The sequence below is a fragment of the Elgaria multicarinata genome, chromosome 13 (genome assembly GCF_023053635.1).
Source record: "Elgaria multicarinata webbii isolate HBS135686 ecotype San Diego chromosome 13, rElgMul1.1.pri, whole genome shotgun sequence".
NCBI classification, from domain to species: domain Eukaryota; kingdom Metazoa; phylum Chordata; class Lepidosauria; order Squamata; family Anguidae; genus Elgaria; species Elgaria multicarinata.
In genome coordinates this window covers 30,210,879-30,230,970 of record NC_086183.1, presented here as the reverse complement: position 1 = coordinate 30,230,970, position 20,092 = coordinate 30,210,879, and the positions used below count along the sequence as shown (strand labels likewise).

General features: G+C 43.3%; 1 protein-coding gene across 1 annotated transcript in view; it reads left to right on the top strand.

The window, feature by feature from the left end:
* BICRA (BRD4 interacting chromatin remodeling complex associated protein) overlaps positions 1-10,371 on the top strand; it is an 84,517-nt gene extending 74,146 nt beyond the window's left edge. Inside the window, exons 10-15 of the mRNA XM_063140779.1 lie at positions 1,529-1,654; positions 2,805-2,869; positions 3,836-3,984; positions 5,522-5,613; positions 7,083-7,185; positions 8,213-10,371. Coding sequence (XP_062996849.1) covers positions 1,529-1,654; positions 2,805-2,869; positions 3,836-3,984; positions 5,522-5,613; positions 7,083-7,185; positions 8,213-9,450 — 1,773 coding nt within the window. The 3' untranslated portion in view covers positions 9,451-10,371. The remainder of the gene's footprint in view (positions 1-1,528; positions 1,655-2,804; positions 2,870-3,835; positions 3,985-5,521; positions 5,614-7,082; positions 7,186-8,212) is intronic.
* Positions 10,372-20,092: the final 9,721 nt, after the last annotated feature.

The window sequence follows — 20,092 nt, the reverse complement described above, 5'->3', positions numbered from 1 at the left end:
GTGCCTTGCTTACCTGTGAGTGGAAGTGTGTGCCTCCCCTGTGTGTGGGAGATGCTGCTTACCCTTCATGGGGAGAAAAGCAAGATAGTGTTAGAGAAGGACAGTTCAGACAAGACAGTGTTCACATAGGGCAAAGGAGGTGTGTGGAGTGGGGGTGCAGATGGGGAGATGTGGTTAACTGTATGAGGTGCTCTGTCCTAGCCTCCCCTAATTGTTGGGAGTGGGGGTTGCTGTTGGATCTTCATGTCCGCAGTCCCAAGATGAGGGATCTTGTTAGGGTTCTAGGCAGGGAAGTGTTAGCATGCTCAAGTTCCCACGGGTGTTCTGGAGACAGTCTGTTTTGTACAAAAAGCAAAGTGCCCTTTTTCCACCAAGTTCCCCATTGTGAGCCCTACATGTGTGTGATATGAGGCCAGAGAGATGCTGTGTCCTCTGCCATCTCAGTTACGGTCTCCCCGTATGGGTGTAGGTTCTGCTGGTGGAGTGCTGTGATTGGGTGCTTTGTTGTGCTTATGGGCGTTGATGCCGGGATGGTGAGAGTTCAATTCCACCCATTCTCCAGTTGAAATCAATGGGAGGGAAATATCCTACACCAGGTCTGGGACTGGTGTAAAGTTGCACCATTGAGGGGAGGGGGGCACGCCTGTGGATTGAAGGGATATAGGATAAGTAGCTCCTCAGTATGACAATGGAATCAGTTACCTAGGTAGCTTGTGGGCTCTCCCACCCTAGAGGCCTTCAAGAGGCAGCTGGACAGCCATCTGTCAGATATGCTTTAAGGTGGATTCCGCATTGAGCAGGGGGTTGGACTCAGTGGCCTTAGAGACCCCTTCCAACTCTACTATTCTAGGATTTTATGATTCTATGATCCCCTGTGTTGCCCATATGTCTGCCCTAATCCAGTCATCCCACTGGTGCATCTTCAACGGTGCAATGGTTCTGGTGGCAGATTGTTTTGCCCACATATCTGGCCACTACAACTGCCCAGAACTGTTTTCAGAAAAATCTGCCAACAGAGCCCTTCCACCAATGAAGATGGAATGGCTGTAATGGAGCAGAGATGTGGAAAGCACAAGGGAGGAGCATCCTTATACTACAGCTACTCAACCAGCGGATCTTCAATATAGAATTGCTACTACTGACCATCTCTAGTAAGATGTACCTTCAGCTTGATTAATTTCTACCTGCAATGGTGAATTACTATACATGTTCTTTTCTGGCTTGCCATAAATTTATTCTTCATTTATTAAGCTAACCTAAGGTAAACCTCTCCATACTCAGGGCTTTATATTGTTTTAATCAAGCTAGTTTAAATTTACAAAGCTCTTTTAAAAAGATCCATACAGATAAGGCTTTTACGGTTGTAGCACCAAAGAATTCAGATATCGTCCCATCTCCGCAGGTGCTGGCAATGCCTTTTCATTTAGTTTCCTGCTGTCTTATATTGCTAGTAACTTCCTTTGTGTATTTAGTTTTTAATTCATTCCAATCCGTCTGGTGTAAAGCTGCTTTCTTGCTTCTTTCGCAGACTAAGCCTGGAGTCATTAGCTCTGTGTCAGGTCTGAATCTTGGGAAAGGTCCGTTGCAGCTCCAGGTAGTTGGAAAGGGCTTGCCACAACTCATGCCTTCAACACCTGCCCAAATACAGCAGCAGGTAAGGGTCTGCATTAGTATGCTGCTTTTATTCATGTCATTAAATATTTCTTTGGCAAGTTCTTCCCTTTTGGCTTGATGCATATATTTTTTTTGCTGGAATCATTTTGTTTATTTGTTTAAATTTTTCTTTAAAAGCAAAATAGTACAGTATATACATAGCATATAACACATTCTTCATATTATGCTTGTTTATCTCAGCTTTCTTCAAAAACATCAAGATGTCTTTTTCATTCAATAAAACAATACAAGAACTAAAGTACCTTTTTTCAAAAAGCCTACAAAAATTAAAGGCAGCAAAGGTTAACATTATTTCCAGAGGGTGGCCCTGTTAATGTGTTGCAGCAAAACGAAGTATCTTGTGGCACCTTAAACTAACTATCCTCAAGGAATTTATTACCATGGCATAAGCCTTTGAGGACTAGAGTCCACTCCATCAAACAGTTAAAATATTTTATTTAAAAAGATTTATAAGCTGCCTTCTGAACTGAGTCCATCCAAGATAGCAAAAAACATACAAGTATAAAACAACAAACATATTATAATATAATTCATAAAATTCATTACATTAAAATAATAATTCTGCCAGTGTAAAAAACATTTCCAGAACCTTTGCCCTCTTCTGTTTGATGTCCCTTCAAATCTTTGACGAGAGCTGCCATTTCTCCCATCTTCAATTTCCACTTCACCAGGCTAAACACACCCAGTTTCTTCAGCCTTTTCTCACGGGGCTTGTTTCTATACCCCCACCATTGCCCTTCTCTGGACCTGTTCCAATTTGTCTACAGATTCTACAAAATGGAATTTTCTGTTTTTGTTACCTCCATCAGTTTCTGCAAGGATCAGAAATGTAATTTTATTGCATGGCCACCAGGTATCTATCTGGTGGTGCCAGTTTATTTCACAAGCATATCTCAAAATACTATTGTTCTTAATAATCCTAGTTGTGTTGGAAAATCCTTTTTGGTGCCATCTTCTCATGTCTCTAGAGGGCTGCCTCATTCAATTCATCTCTGCATTCCTTTGAAGTCTGCAAAACCAGCCAGCTGGCCCACATGTTTTACCTCTGTCCCCTCCTGTCCCCCAGCTTTTCTTTGTGGTCTCCAATTCACTTGTTGCCTCTTTCTTCTTATGTTTCCTTTCCTCACCAGTATGACAGCAAGCTCGCAAGCCTGAAGAAGCCACCTCCAATGCTGCAGCCTAGCAAGGAAGCTTGGTAAGTCTGTTCTAGAGGAATCCAATGAACATACTGTCATAAGAACGTAAACAAAGCAGCTCTGTTAGATTTCCCATGGATAAGATGTGCCAGCTTCTCACGGTGTGTGATAAGAAAGATATGGATTGTACCATCCAAATGGTTTGAGACAGTGTGATGCAGAGGATTCAGTGTTGGTCTTGGACTGGTGAGACCTCAGTTTGAATTGCCGCATGAGGCTTGGACCAGTCACCTTAACTGGATCTCTTTGAACTAAGGGTTGCCATCCAGTGTGAGAACTGCAGCCACAACCTACAGGGATGTATTCGAGTGCCCCAAGCCTTGGCAACAATGAAATTCTTAACTTGAACCTAGGTTCATACTAGAAACTCTTCTCTGCACCACGCTCCAGACATAGAAAGTAGTGAAAATAAGCCTGATGGAAAACATGTTTGTTTTTTTCAGACACTGCTGGTCATACATACGTTACATCAGAATGTAGAATAATTTCCCCCTCTTCTGTAGGTCAGTTCCCACTCAGGAACATAATATATCACACTGATGAAGCTGACTGGTGGGAGATCCGGGATGGATAAAAGGAAGGACTTCTTCACACAGTGCAGAGTTAAAACTATGGAATTCACTACCACAAGATGTAGTGATGGCCACCCATTTGGATGGCTTCAAAATGGGATTAGGCAAATTCCTGGAGAAGAAGGCTATCAATGGCTCTGTGCTACCGCCAGTATCAGAGGCAGTATGCCTTTATACATCAGTCATATCCAATTTGTGGGTTTCCCATGGGCAGCTGGTTGGCTAGTGTCTCAACAGAATGCTCCAAAGGATGGACCCTTGGAGTTGGGGGTGAAATAAGTGGGGTGGGTCACTTGTCACCTGTTTCCGGTATAATGTAACAATTCCCAGTATAACAAATGCCCTCCCTAGGATAAAACTCACTTGCCTTTTTTTTTATGCTGCTACCTTTAGTTTCTTAGAACAGCTTCATAAGCACCAGGGAGCAGTGCTGCATCCTGATTACAAAACCTCCTTTCGGTCATTTGAAGATGCCTTACAGAGGCTCCTACCGTACCACGTCTACCAGGGAACGTTACCTTCTCCCCATGACTATCGGAAAGGTGAGTTTATCTGGGAATCTACCACATCAGAAGCAAGTAGATGGATTTGTCATTGCTTTCCACAGCTTGTCCATTAGTTATGCAGATATCAACTCCCAGTCTGCAAAATTCTGCCACTCTGTATTCTGACAGCTGCTGCTGCCGATAATTATGTTCCTTAGTGCCCAAAGCACTTCATGTACATTAGTATTAGAATTCACAAGGAAGCTTGATATTTTGCTAAATCAGAATTGTTTTTCTCACCTCAATAAGTAATTGTCACCCTGTAGGTGTCAGTCAATATTATGCAGGTTAGACAGTGGTTACTGTGAATTAGGTGCCCCCTGTGACTGCAATGAGGGAGAACACCTATTCCGTTTGAACCCTGAAATATTCTGTCCACTACATAGGGTTGAGTCACCTATTGTTGCCATTTTGCATTTTTATTTTTGCATCTTTTTGGCCACACTGTACATAATTGTCTATATCATCAGTCTAATTGTCTGTATCAACCTTCTTGAAGATGGTTTGGAAGTTGCAGCTTGTGCAAAATGCAGCAGCCAGATTGATAACTGGAACCAGAAGGCATATAAGATGCTTTAGGGTAGATTCCTACATTGAGCAGGGGGTTGGACTCGATGGTCTTGTAGGCCCCTTCCAACTCTGCTATTCTATGATTCTAAGACCGACTTTGGCCCACTTGCATTGGCTGCCTGTATGTTTCCAAGCCCAATTCATGGTGCTGGTTTTAACCTATAAAGCCTTTACACGGCTTGGGACCACAATACCTGATGGAACACCTCCCCTGACATGAACCTACCCATACACTATGCCCAACATCTAAGGTCCTCCTCCGGGTGCCTACCCCGAGGGAAGCTTGGAGGATGGTAACCAGGGAGAGGACCTTTTCGGTGGTCGCCCCTCAATTATGGAATTATCTCCCTGACGAGGCTCGCCTGGCGCCAATGTTGTTATCTTTTCGGCACCAGGTCAAGACTTTTCTCTTCTCCCAGGCATTTAACAGCATTTAACAGCATATGCTGAGTTTTTTAACTGACCCCAGAATAGTTGTTTTTAAATGGATATTGTCTGCTTTTGTTTGTATTTTATGCTTTTGGTGGTTTTAAATTTTGTATATTTCTTTTTAATGTTCACTGTTTTTAGCTTTTGTAAACCGCTCAGAGAGCTTTGGCTATGGGGCGGTATATAAATGTAAATAATAATAGTAATAATAATAATAAGAAGAAGAAGCAGAAGAAGAAGAAGAAGTGTGGTTGTATATAAACATATACAGAGACACATACGTACATACTAAAGTTTCTAGACCACTTCGTGCATTTGATTAAAAAAAAAGTTCCTTGCCTATGAAAATTTAAGCCAGAATAAATTTGTCAATCTTTTAAGATGTTCTGGGATATCCTTTTGGAAATACTTACCTTAGTGCGCTGCAAGTATCTTACAGTAATTCAAAGCTCTTTCCTTCCCATTTCTAGGTGGCAAGCATATAACCCTTCCTTCTTTCGTCCCCTCCCTCCCCATTGTCCCTCCTTTCTAGTAGATGAAGAGTTTGAAATGGTGTCTACACAATTGTTGAAACGCACACAAGCCATGCTGAACAAGTATCGCCTGCTGCTCTTGGAGGAATCCCGGGTAAGATTTTTCCTCTTCAGCTTCCTCTTTGAACAGGTAAATTATCAACAAGGAGTCTGATGTAATCCTGTTCTTTGCTCCTCTGTTGAACATTCAGCTGACTGATTCAGGTGCCAAGAGGCAGGCTAGAAGAAGATACCCTTTTTGGTTGTGTTTGGAAGGGAGGAACCTGTCGCAATAATACAGTATACTGTAGGATTCGTGTGTGTCACTGATTAGAAATCAACATGAGGTAGAAGGGATTTTGTGGAGATAGAAGAATGGGCAGGGCTGTTCATACATTATCAACGTCTCCTTGTTTTGTTTTCAAGAAACACAAGTTCTGGCCGTAGAACATATAAATACGAATCAGTACATGATGCCAATATGCTTTCTTTATAAATACATGTTCAGTTTGCATTCATTCTTCAGAACAATATTTGAGATTTTGTAGAATTTGGGTTAGGAGGTATTAAGGTTTGCTTTTGCAGGACTGAGCTGGTGCAAACAGGAGGATGGTTGGAGAGGTGGAAGAACAGCAGGCCAGTAAAAGAATGGGGATCAAATGACTGGTACTAACAAAGTAGTCAGATCCTATGAGGGGCAAAGACTTCTGATCCTTGTACACTTAGACACAGTTCATATGTAACAGTGGCAAATTGTGGGTTATTTAATCCATGATTTGTGTGGACATGTGCTGCATGCGAGCTGCTTCCACTTTTTGCAGACAACCTCTGATCAATGGCTGTGAGTGTGACATGTGAGCCCACAGTTAACCCACAGTTTGTTGGGTTAACCGCTGGGCTGTTTAACCCAGAAACAACCCAGTGGTCTATATTCGCACACCATGCTTCCAACCTTCAATTGACCACGCAGCCCAGCAAACTATGAATTATTTCGGTGCAAACTGGCCCTTAGAGACTTTTGTGAACAGTATTTTTTTAATTTTGGGTTATTGCTGCAATCCTTAAGACTAAGACATCCTATATATATATATATATATATATATATATATATATATATATAGGTTCCACATGGGATTCTAGTCACAGATATTTGTCGAAAATTAGGAACCCTGAAAGAAAGGTTAAATTGGATTACCAAATTGTAAGAATCTCTATCTGTTCAGTAAACAAATGGGGAACTGACATTTTTCATTGCAACATAAATAAATGTATCAGCATCTTTCCCCAGCTTCTTAATCAGTTAATATAGTATTGTTGTATTCATCCTTTCCACATTCTTTTCAGTGTGCAGAGGTTAAAGAGTTTTTAGAAGTTTAATAAACAAAGACAGGTCCCTGCCTTGAGGATCTTACAGTCTTTCAACAGTGAGGGATGGAAGGAGATTGCAAGCAATGTATAGATTGGAAGAGATGCCTTAAGAGGCTCAGGATGGTCCTCCTTAAGTGCAGATCGCACACTGCTGTTTATCTCTCTCCCTGCACCCCACCCCCCGCCACTCACAAATATTCTGCTCTCCTTTGGCAGAGAGTCAGTCCTTCAGCAGAAATGGTGATGATCGATCGGATGTTCATACAGGAAGAAAAGACCACCTTAACTCTTGATAAACAGCTAGCAAAGGAGAAGCCAGGTAAGTGGAGGATTTGTTTCAAAGCGTACTTACTCCAAGTGTGTCTCACCCACCCACACAACTTTTATGAATGTTAGTTGCACCCTTCAAAGTGTGAAGTAGTTATAAACTAGGGAGTGCTTTGGGGCATTTGCCTAGTTCTTTCCTCTTACCAGTGAGGAATCACAACCAACCTCTGCATCTGGCAAAATAAAGGTAAGGACTTCCAGGGCAGAGGGCTCACTCCCAGGCAGGCTTGCCCTCCAGTGCGTCTCATCTCAGAAGTTAAGCACTGTTGAGTACCAAGTTATTGAGCATATGAAGTGTAGAGATTAAGAAAGAGTTCACTTATGAAGACCTGATTTAACACTCAAAGTGTGCATTGTGCTTGGACAATCAGTTCTTCGCTTAATAAGCTGAAATATGAAAGAGCCTTTCACCTGCACAGGCAGCTCCTTTTCTCCTCCTTTCATTACTCACTTCAGTGGAAAGTGTCCAGTTATCCGTAGTTTCCTGACTTGTCTGGACTGGGAAACTATGGTTATCAGCTTCAGACAAGCCAGGATCTTAAACCACATTGGTAATCCAATTTCTACCCTTTGCACATGGGGTGAGATATCCCAATCATCAAATCCACCCAGACCAGAACATAGGTATTTAAAAGAATAAAATGTCTGCCTGCTTATCTAACAGGTCAACATTCAGAACAAATAATACCTGATAAACAATAGTAATGCTTCTAAAAACCTAGCACCACATCTGTGCCTTCAGTAACTTCTTTCCCTCCTTTCTGGCTTCTAATTCTGCTTACCATCTTTCTCCATCCTAACTCAACGAACACTCACTCTCATGCCCTCTCTCCCACCTTCCCTCTGACCTTTCACAAACTATCCTTGTTTTCCCTCTAACTGACTTTTCCCCACCTTTCTATTCTGGTCTCTGCTGTCAATCATCCCTCCACTTATTCTTCTGTTATGCCGAGACAACGAGAAAAGACCTTCTTAACCCGCTTGTCTCTAAAACAAGAGTGTGTGTTCTTCTCTTTCAGATGAGTACGTCTCCTCATCTTCACGGTCACAAAGTTTTGCTTCTTCTTTGGCTCAGGGCTCTCTGCCCAGCAGCGCCGCTTTGGCTTCTGAGAACCTGAAGGCCCCTCCAGTGCAGATGGCAACCCAGATCAACCCCACAAAACTAGTCATCAAGCACAGCGGAGGCTCTCCCTCTGTCACGTGGGCCAAGGCCTCTCCCTCGTTGGATGGCGATGACGACGCGATGCCCTCCAGGAGTAAGCCACCCATCAAAACTTACGAAGCCCGGAGCCGGATTGGACTGAAGCTGAAGATCAAACAGGAGGCGGGGCTTAGCAAAGTAGTTCACAACACTGCCTTGGACCCGGTTCACCAGACACCGCCACCGCCGCCCGTGTGCACAGTGATCAAAACTGCTGACCAGCACGCATCAGCTTCGGCCGCTGCCACCACCACCACCACCGCTGCCACCACCTCCTCGATGGCAGGGCAGATGAATGGGACAGTTGACCATATCGCTGCAGCTCCACTGGAGAAAAAGCCCACGGTGACCTACTGTAGGCTTCCTCTCCGCAAGACTTACCGGGAAAACGTGGACGCTTTTGTAGCAGATAAAGCCCCTGACGCCTGCCTGAAAGGGAGCGCTCTGAAAGCCGATGTGGTGCCAAGCACCCTCATCATCAAGCAGGATGGCGGGTCCCGGAGTGTCATCACCTCCCACAAAACTCACGAGAGCCCCTCGGTGGCTGTGGCAGAGAAGGGCAGGTCAGAAGAGAACACCAAGCATACCTTTTTCAACCGGAGCGATGCCCGTTCCCTAGTGATGCAAGAAAGCCCTGCCCCTCCTAAGACCGACGATTCAACCAGTGGCCTTATGAAGGAATTAGCAGAGGTTGAGGATGAGTTTTATCACCGGATGATAAAGACGGAGCCACCTGACCACGGATCTGCCTCTGAACTCGCTTGGGAGGTAGCCCTGCCCCCAGCCAAACGCAGAAAGTCTGAATCTTTTGACGTGGACAATGCCAGCTTCTCAAGTGATAGCCCCCCTGATGACTCACTTAATGAGCATCTACAGAGTGCCATTGACAGCATCCTGAATTTGCAGCAACCTCAGGCTGGGGGCCAGAACACCCGAACACCCTCCTCTTCCTACAACTCTTCCTCCTCCCCTTTCTCCTCCCCTGTTCACCGCACGGACACGTATCTTGCCCCCAATCACAATGGCGGCCTTGGAGCAAGGACGTTGAACAGATAACAGAAACCTAAAGCAAGTGGAGACTGTACAAAGAGAGCCAAGGACTGAAGCTGCAGCAGCTTCTGCTGGCTGGGAAACGGTTGGAAGCCAAGGTGCCACTTCCCAGGGACCCGATAGAATGGAGCTGATACCAGAAAGTGGGGGGGGGGAGAGTGGGGGCCTGGCATGGGGAGGGCCACGAGAATGTCCTACAGAGGCTTCATCCATCCAAGTGTTTATATGATGGGCTTTGGTTGTTGTAAAGTACAAGCTATGGCTGGATTTACAATACACTCATCTCCTCACATGCACCATTAAAAAGAAAGTTCAGCAAATGCCAGGCAGGCAAGTGGGAGGGGGTTGGATTTGGGGCCCATAGGTAGTGTTGGCTGTGTAATATTTAGATTCTGTAACAAGTGGCTAATTTGAATCTCTGAATGATGATAATTGGGTTTTATTTTCCCCCCTCTCCCCAAACTCCACTACTATATGTAGGACATTTTAACAAATCCCAAGTTAGAAGCCAGCAGGGAGGCCAAAGGAATGGGGCAGGGGGACAGCTCCACCGGAGTTGCCAGGAGGGGCAATTATGTAATTGATTCTGTCAGGTTTATTAAGTTATTTTAAGTATGTACTGTTTTTTTTATTTTTTATTTTTATTTTGTTTGTTTTTTACAAAAAAAGAAGATTTTGAACAAAATGGGAAAAAGAAAGGAGAAAAATACAAACACTAATGCGTAAAAACATATAAGCATGGATGAGTTTACAAATAAAGAGGAAACCGCTCCCTTTTCGGACATAGATGGGTGTGGTTAACACAGCCATGGTGACTGAAACAAGGAAAGTTCTGGCAAGAGGGTGTACACTTCTCTATCCCCCCTTCCCCCCCCACCCCTTGAAACAAAACAACAAGAAGTCAGGCTGAGCTGATGACAACAGTGTGGTTCAAAAGAAATGTGTTCAAACTTGGCACTCACTTGTTGGGGCTTAGGTGGGTGTCCGCCTTGGAGCCCTGAGCAAGGGTAGGAAGCCAACCAGTCAAGTCTGTATTTCTGTGCTCTTTCATCACCCTCAACTGCAGCTGCCAGTATTTTGCCTATAGTTGTCTCTCATGGTTTCTCTTCCAGTTTTAATGCTATGTCTTTGCACCTCTCATCTCTCACTGCTGCCTGCTCATGGCAGGAGTCCTTGGATAGAGCATGGGTCTCTTTTGTTGCAGACTATCAGCACTGTGTTGCACTGTCAGGTGGAGAAGAAGATAGCCAGGGTTGGATCCACACTTACTTTAGTCACACTTTTGTTTCCATTGAAATTGATGGGACTTTGGTTCGTCATGTCTAACTTTTCATATTAGTTTTAATGGGACAAAGTATAATGTCTGGATCCAACCCTATGTCTTCTCCAGAGCCTTCTCTGCTTTTCCCAGTTGCTGATGAGAATAAAAAGATCCACCCTCACAACTTCATGCAGTTCTCTTGTTGGGCTGTTGCAGTGTTCAGAACTCCTTGACTGAGATCTCCTATTTTACTTTTCCTGTCAGTGGTTCTCATTTTGTCTATCATTTTCTTTCTTTAACCCCATGAGGCCTAGGAACTCTGCTGGAATGCAATTTGAATGCCAGGAGTAAGATTGTCTTGTCTGTCGATGAATTCTCCCATGATCTGTCAGGCATTTTCCCCCCTGTGGGAATAAAAGAATTCCCACATCAAAAATCATAGCGTGAAGGATTTCTGCAATTGTTTGCAAGCAAGTCATATCGTGGCATATTCTTGGTCTACCTGTCCTGTCTCATAGAAAGACAGATTAAACCTCCCATTCAATGTTCATCATAGGGATGATCGCGGGATCGTGAACAGAACAGCTAACGTAGGACACAGTCCTTAGTTAACACCAATTGAGACTCCATCACATGGAGACTGGCATGCAAAACAGGCAGTATGAGCTCAGACTCATCATCCCGTCTTCCACAAACAATCAAGAGGCTCCCCTTTCCACAAAAGCATTGACAGATGCTCTTAGTCGCCTTTTGCATCTTGCGCTGGACCTAGAAGTAAAGAATTTCTTGTCTCGGGTTCTCCCATGTGGCAGCAACTGCAGTCTGTGCTTCTGCCATTCACAGCTGTCACCTTCACACATGACAGTCTTCATTTTGTGAGCCTTCCTCTTAACCCCTTCTGGTTCCCTTGTCCCTGCAAGAAATTGCTTAGGTGCCATCTCAGACCTTTGGAAGTGCCATCTTTTTCCTTTCTCTCTTGCTTGGCTTACTGCATGGCTTAATTGTTCACTGCTATTCGTTCTGTAGAGGCAAAAGGTTGTTTTGTTTTGTTTTACCTGAAAGCATTGCTGACTTAACAAATTCATAATCTGCTATTTTAAATGACATATTATTGCCTACTTCAAAGAGAAGCAGGAACATTTTCTCTTCCTCCACAGGTGGATTGTGTGAGGAGAAAAGGGCAGAGCAGGCAAGGTGATCCTTTGTCAGCAGTCTTCTGTGGGTAGAATAATGTGCAAGTTTGGGTCAGCAGGCAAGTTGGAAAGGTGGTAGTTTCTCAGCTTCTTAAAGAGCAAAGGTGCTTGCCAATTCCATTTACAATTTTGCCTGTTGTGAACGTTTTTAGTGCTTGGTACAATGCAAACTAGGGTCGTGCATTGCACATTGCAGATTATTCTCTGATTATTCTTCCTCAGTTTTTTCGCAACAAAGTGTTGCAGTGCAACTCCAATAGGCCAGCACTGGGCTTAATACTTAGCATCTTCAAGTAGGTAACCCTTGCAGAGTTCTTTAGAGATTCACAATCTTCCAGACAAGCTAACCTTCAGTTGACAGATTTAATGCAAAAACAAATAAACCCAGACAATACTTTTCTGCTTTTGGTGCCAAAACTTCTATCCGTCCATCCCAGCCAACGCACACAATTATAGTAAAAGGGGGTTTGAAGAGACAAGTCCCTGCACTTTTAGTCTTGCATATGTCCAAGAAAGCATAAGAGCAAGACAGTGGCAGGGCTCAGCCTTGTCTGTCACAGCAGTGGTTAGGTGGATGTGTTCACAAACCCAAGACTCCTGAAGAGCACATCTCCTATCATGAGAGTCTGTAGGCTTCCTTCTATGTAATTTGGGCATGCGGATAGAAATCCTCTTGTTTTTGCAATACAGCAAAATTTTCTATGTAACCAGGACCCAGAGATGTATGTTCATGGAGTTAGAGGGAAGAGTGGGATAATTCAACACCCAGAACCCAAGCCTGCTTCATAGTATCAGTGCCTTTTGGCTGACGTAGTATAAAATGGTGGATAAAGGAAGGGGTAAAAGTTAGAAGTTAATCATTCTTGAAGAGGATTCCCCCCCCCTTTTTTTTAAGTTCAGGCTCCTGTTTCTTAATGTTCTAGTTTCCTTATGTACTCTTTGCAGTCTTGAAAGTTGGCTTCTTTGCTCTAATCCTTATATCTGAGAGGATGACTCTTCATCGCTGTCTCAGATCGCAGTCTGAAGCACCTACACTGGAACTTGGTACAATGTCTTTCTAGCTCACCAAATTGCCAAGGACACATTCAGCTTCCTCTTCGGTTAAATTCAATTTTGAGAATCCTGTTCATACTCAACGTGTGTGTGTGTGTGCGTGCGTGCGTGCGTGCGTGCCCATTTTGGCCACCGTTAGTCCCTTCTTGTATTCTCCTCTTTTGCAAATAGGTCTGCTAGTTAAAACCAAAGTAGATATGCATGCCCTTGCATACAACTTAGAAAACCACCAGAGCGCTGCCAAAGTGTTTCATTTTCTTTATTATTAAGTTGAAGCCTGCTTGCTCATTGTTTTCAGAATTGCCTGATAATGAACAGCCAGTTTGCCTACTACAAAATTGGATTTCTTGTTTTGTGCCACTTCATCCCCCACTCTGTGCTTGTAAAAAGAGAAATACCTTTCTTGACATCAAGTTTCAGATTAAATCCAGGCCAGCCTACTCTTTTGGCTGCTGTCCCATAGTACAAACCAAGAACAGAAGTAAAGCCCAACATGTCCTACTTGGAGATAAGCTGTTTGTCCTTTTGGAATGGTGCCAAGTGATCTGCATTCAGCCACTAGCTATAAATCTTTTATTTTCTCTCTTCTCCCAGACTTCTTTATTTCTTTCCAAGGGGAAAAATGCTATAATTCTGGTTTCCAGGGGTCAGGAATTTGCTGCAGCTGCCTTCCGGATTCCTTCACGTTCTCCTTTCTACTTCTCTCCCCCCCCCCCCAACCCTTCCTGCAAGCAGTCCTGAAACAAAGTCTTCTTTTGATAGTTTCCCCCTCCTGGTGTCCACCACCATCATCCTGTCCCTGGCCAAACGCTGATGACAAGTTGTCATGAAAGGTTTTGAACTCTATTTAAAAAGTAAATTAATTGGAGAAAAGAAGTCAGTACTTTGGGAATCACTTGCTTTAAAAGTGAAAATGAAGTGAATCATGATTTTGTAGCCAGTTGAATTGTCTAGATTCCATGCAAGCTCTCTTAATGCAGTTGTTTCTTGGGATTCTGAGCAATTTTGTCCCGTTCCCTACTATCTGTGTGCGCGCTCGCAGTTTGCTACACTGCTTTATTTAATTTATTTCTCAATTTGCCTTTGCCTCATTCTCCTCATTGTACCAACTGAGCTAGGTGAACACAAACAGAAATATTAACATGCAAATATTTTATGTATAGCTTATTCAGTTGCAAAGCATGTTTGACAGATATCTGCACAATCAGTTCTGGGATTCAAAGGTAGAGAGCCAACCAGTTTAGTTTAACTAGATGGAGAAAGAGACTGAATTCAGGCCTGGTTTTTGTTTTTTTTAATTATTGTTTTTCTCCTGCCTTACCATCACTCACACATTTTGACCAAGGACAAAGAACATGTAACCCCATCACTACTTTCTGTGTTCCATATCATTTCCCAAATCTGTATCTACACACAGTACAGAATGTGCCTGCGTTCATTTTTCTATCCCATGACTGGTTATCCTTGCCAGAATGCATCGCCCCCATGTGCGCACACGCACACCTACCCAAATAAGAAGCAATGCCAATAGTCCTACCCTAAAATATTGTTACAGGGGAAAGGGTGGAGATACTAGAGAATGTTGCTATTGGTCCAAGTCTATTTAGCATCAATTCCTCCTCCTTTAAACTTACTGTGTCTTGTGAAGTAGATAAAAGTTTGTGTCTTTAAAAATGGAGTTTACTGGAGAAGAACGTTTTAGGGATGTAATTGAACCAAAAAGGGGGTTAAAAGGTCTACATCTCTCTCTCTCTCTCTTTTTCTCTCTTGTCTTTGACAAAGTGTGTTTCAAAACTCACCCCATCTTACAAATGGTTTACCAGAGCCCAAATTCCAAGCTTTGTGTGGTCCACTGCACATAAACAAATAGCAACTCATGCAGGTCTGATAGTGTCTACACCAGGGTCTGCATGAGGGATCACTGGATCAGGCTGCAGTTTTTCTTAAAAGGAGCCAAAACACTGTGAAAGTTTACTTCATTTCCAGTGAGTAGTCTGGCTGTGCCGTAGGTTGTACCTAGCTTTGTAGTAGTACACAATTCAATTGTGTGGCTTTTCATTTAGTTTTGGTTTTATGCTAGGTGACATTCTAAAACTTCTTTCTTATAGAGAGAGGGAGCCTTCTGGTATGTCATGAAGCACTTCTCCATCTTTCCGCTGTCCCCCTCCCTCGATTGCAGAACACTAACTGCAGCCTTTTAAAAGTAGGCTCGGGCAACATGCGTTGCCCTGTCACACTCTGTTGCCTTGATCCAGAGCCCTGTATCCAGAGCCCTGATGCATGCACAGCCTTCCTGTACACACATTACTAGCCAGTGCGCAATGGAATGCACACAGATGTGTTGCCACCATTGAAGAGAAATAGAGTTCTAGCTTCTGCAAGAAATTGCTGATTTGGGGGGAGGGGCATACAGGTTCCTCTTTCATTATGAAGAGCTTATAGAGAGTATCCCAAACAAAAACTAGATAGCGTTTTGAAACACTACTTACTGAAGCTTACAACGCTCCCCACCTACAGCCCCCTTGTTCCCATAATGCAGGGGGAAACATACACGGTTAGGAAGCAATAAGGGATGTTCTGATTCCCAGGCTGGTGGGGTTATTTTTTTCCCTTTTTTATATATAAATATATATAAAAATGTATATGAAATTGTTTGGCTTTTGTTTAGCGTCCATTTTTCTTCTAAAAAGTGTGAATTTGGGATCGTTAGCTCATTTGGTTGCTGCCTCTTCTCACTGCACATCAGTTAAGTTAAGGAGGGGGAGGATACTCTTCCCTTCACATTAAAGGTTAATGTATGTTGGCACTCTCATTGTTATAGGGAAGTATATTTTACCTCTTTTCAGTATTTCGAAACAAAGTGAGTATGGATTTTGTTTCAACGGCACAGAAGCAGAGGAGAAATTGTCATCTCCTTGTGCGTATTTACGTTTTCAGTGAGTGGTTTTTTGTTTTTTAGGGAGGGGTATTGGAGGGGAGAAGGATCGGTGCAGATTGCAACTCTTGAGAAGCTCCTACCTGCCCACTTCAACTCAGCGCCAATTCAGAACTCACGGCCACAATCCTAGGCTTGTTTAAACTGAAAAAAGTCCTACATCTCCTGGCATGTCCCAGCCAGCTATGCCAGCTGGGGTATGCTTATTTCTGTATGGATTTTTTTTTCTATCTCAACATGCGTAGGATTGTGCCTTAGATGGACTAAGGAGGGTAATTCTGAACGGTCATTTTCAAAGTTAAGGAAACCATTTCGGTCCTTCCAAATACTTCGGCTTCCCCACCCAGCACCAAATAACAGGAAGGCTTTCCAAATAAAAGGAAGCAAAAAAGTAATACCCCACTTCTTTTAGTATTAAAAAATAAACGAATAACCATTTTTTTTCTTTCCTTCCCCTGCTGGTACCAGTTTGAACTTCATCACAGTTCAAAAACAAAATATAGTACTATAAAATAATTTTGTACTGTATTTATTGTGTATAACAATTTTTTAAAAGAATTATGTACATTTAGTACTTCTGTGTAAATTAAATTGCTCTTCTTTTTAAAAATGGTATAAGAATTGGTTTGGCATTTCTTGAAAGGAAGAAAAAAAAATAGAGACTGGTTTGGAAACGACAGGAAGGGCAGTGATTTTGAGGGGCTTTTTAGAAGGTTCTCCTGCTTGAGTATGACAGAAAGGTTCCAGAAGCCGTACTTCCATGGGGCAAGGTGAGTCAACAGCCTCTCCGGCATTCTTTCTTGGGCACCATTAAGGGTAGTGCAATGGGAGACAGGCAGATGTGCCTCGGGGAGTACAATCCACTGGGAAAGGGGAAGCAGCAACGGTGCAGTGAAGAAAAAGGGGTTTTAATCAAGTGGAATTTATTATAGAAGACATTGCATACAGAGTAAAAAAAGCTATAATTATAATCTGGGCCCGGACAGCAACATACGTTTTTAAAATCACACACTGCATGTCATAATCAAAAGTTTGTAGCTGTTTTTCTACATGTATTCATTCTGATTGCACAGTTCAGATTTTCTGATGCAAAACTTGGAAGGCTTAATTACTATGGAAATCTCGATCGGTGGCCAAAGAGATAATGAATTATGTTCATTCAGTGATTGCTATAAATGGACAGCTGCAACAGTTCCCCAGAATCAGGATGAGGTGATGAGTTGAGTTCCATCCACTAAAAAGCAGAAATATAACCAGGTGAGCTTTCATTTCACTTTTGGACTGTCCTTTAATATAAATAAGACATAGAGAGTTGCAACGGTCACAAGTGGGGGAAGGAGGAGAGTGCTAAGGATGGAGGCAAACCATTTTTGGCCTGGACACTAATGGGAGTCCCACAGCAGATTTTTAAAAAGGCCAATGAGCAACACTGAAAACTCATGGGAATGTGACTTCCCCGCAGTGGCGTACTCATGTTACCAGCTCTTCTTGGGACAGATAAGAGTGTGTTCATCCCATAGATATAGAAAAAGGCTGTAGTTGCACGGAGCCTGGACCACATGTTGCCTCCCCCTGATCTGTATTGAAAAGTCTGTGTGTCACCACAGCAATTAGAGGCGGTTGGGGGGGGGGGGGCTTCACTTTAATACCAGAAGCCATAATAAGGACCACAGCAGGACTCCCCCTTGGTTTTCTTTTATCTCTCTCACTCTCCTTACACAAACACTCCACTGCACCCTTTAGTAAAATGGCAGGATTCAGGACAATAACCAGAACTGCTCTTGGCCGGGAGAAAATCACTGAGAAAAAGGTGTTCACTGTTAGACTATCAAAAGGGTCAATGCCCTTTTCCTCACCTTCTTTTCTGACATGTAGATTTGTCCATCGCCATTATTATCCCCAAACTGGACCCACCCCGTTGAAGAGGAACAAGAAGTTCATCATGTCAGAAAGCCCCCTTAATTACTAGGAACAGGTTCTTGCCTAACCTGTCCAATTCTGAGTTGGCCACCTGTGAGATTAGCTATGATGGTGTAGTGGAGAGTGTGGGATTTGGACCAAGGAGAGGTTTTCAAATTTGTGCACAGTAATAGCTCACTTGCTGGGCAGTGTTGGGCAAGTCTCAGTCTACCTCGCAATGTTGTTGTGAGGTTAAAAAGGAACACTGCCTTTGCACATTGCTTGCCCCATTGCTTGCCCCATGGAGGGAGGGATTCAAGGGTGCTGCCAGACAGAAAGCTGCTAACTCTACCAGTTGGAAGGCACTGCGTAACACTCCCCCCTTTTTTTGTTCAGGAGATCTCAAAAAGTTCCAGAGAGATATCCAAAGAGCTACGCTAGGTATATCTTAGGGGTTTCTCTGTCCCCTACCTCCTGGAAATCGTGCTTCATTGTGAGATTGTAGCAGATAGCTCAAGTTTTTATCAGAACATTTTGGTCTAGAAATTTGGTTCACATTTGGTGAAAGCTGAGATTCTCAGGATGCCAGATCCAGGCAAACAAGCAAACATCAGTAAAATAATGCAATAAACCAGCAGAATTAGGATCTTCTCATCCACACGGATTTCTTTGTCCATTTCCCTAGAAGTCAATTTCTAATTGTGGATGTAGGTCTGATCTCAAGTTCCCATTCCCTGTTACAAGCATAGAAGTCCAGAGACACATTTCATCTGCCCAATGATTGAGTCAACCCTGAATCTGATTTACCTTGATTGACAGATGATTGAGGGCTTATAGAAGAAAACCCTGCTTCAAAACACTTATTTATGTTACGGTGGCAGCCAGATTGTTTTCTAAAATGATTGACCAAATTCGTATCGGAGGATAAGTCTTTCAAGAGAGGTTGGCCACAATGCTTTCTGTAAACTGGGGATGTTGGAGAAACCTGCAATGGATTTAAATTAGTTCAGATCGCTATGGATCTGACCTGCAAGTTACATAAAAACATAAGCAGTGCCCTGATGCTGGATCAGACCAAGGGTTCATCCAGTCCAGCACTCTGTTCACACAGTGGCCAACCAGTCATTGGCCAGGGATGAACAAGCAGAACATGGTGCCACAGCATCCTCCCGCCCATGTTCCCCAGCAACCGGTGCACACAGGCTTACTGCCTCGAATACTGGAGATAGCACACAACCGTCAGGGCTATTTTATTTATTTATTTATTTATTTATTACATTTCTATACCGCCCAATAGCCGGAGCTCTCTGGGCGGTTCACAAAAATTAAAAACAAAGTATAAAACAACAGTATAAAACCATACTATAAAATATAATATAAAAGTTACAATATAAAAGTTCAACCAGATAAAAACAGCAGCAATGCAAAATTACAAATTTGAAACATCAAGTTAAAATTTATTAATAGACTGTTAAAATGCTGGGAGAATAAAAAGGGCTTCACCTGGCGTCAAAAAGCATATAATGTAGGTGCCAGGCGAACCTCGTTAGGGAGCTCATTCCACAGCCGGGGTGCCACAGCAGAGAAGGCCCTCCTCCTGGTAGCCACCTGCCTCACTTCCTTTGGCAGGGGCTCGCGGAAAAGGACCCCTGAGGATGACTTTAGGGTCCGGGCAGGTACATATGGGAGGAGGCGTTCCTTCAGATAGCCTGGCCCCAAGCCGTTTAGGGCTTTAAATGTCAATACCAGCACTTTGAATCGGGCCCGGACCTGGACTGGCAGCCAATGAAGCTGGAAAAGGACTGGCGTGATGTGGTCTCGTCAGCCAGTCCCTGTTAGTAACTGTGCTGCCCTGTTTTGTACCAGTTGAAGTTTCTGGACCGTTTTCAAAGGCAGCCCCACATATAACGCATTGCAGTAATCCAAACGAGAGGTTATCAGAGCATGGATAACTGTAGCTAGGCTATCTCTGGGCTAGTAGCCATTGATAGCCTTTGCCTCCAGGAATTTATCCAACCCCCTTTTAAAGCCATCCAGATTGGTGGCCATCACTACATCCTGTGATAGTGAGTTCCATGATTTAACTATGTGCTGTGCAAAGAAGTACTTCCTTTTATTTTCCTGGATCTCCCACCAATCAGCTTCATGGGATCAGCTTCATTCTAGTATTTTGAGAGAGGGAGAAAAATGTCTCCCTCTCCGCATTCTCCATACCATGCATAGTTTTGTACACCTCAATCATGTCTCCCCTTAGCCTCCTTTTTTCCAAGCTAAACAATCCCAGTTGATGTAACCTTCCTTCATAGG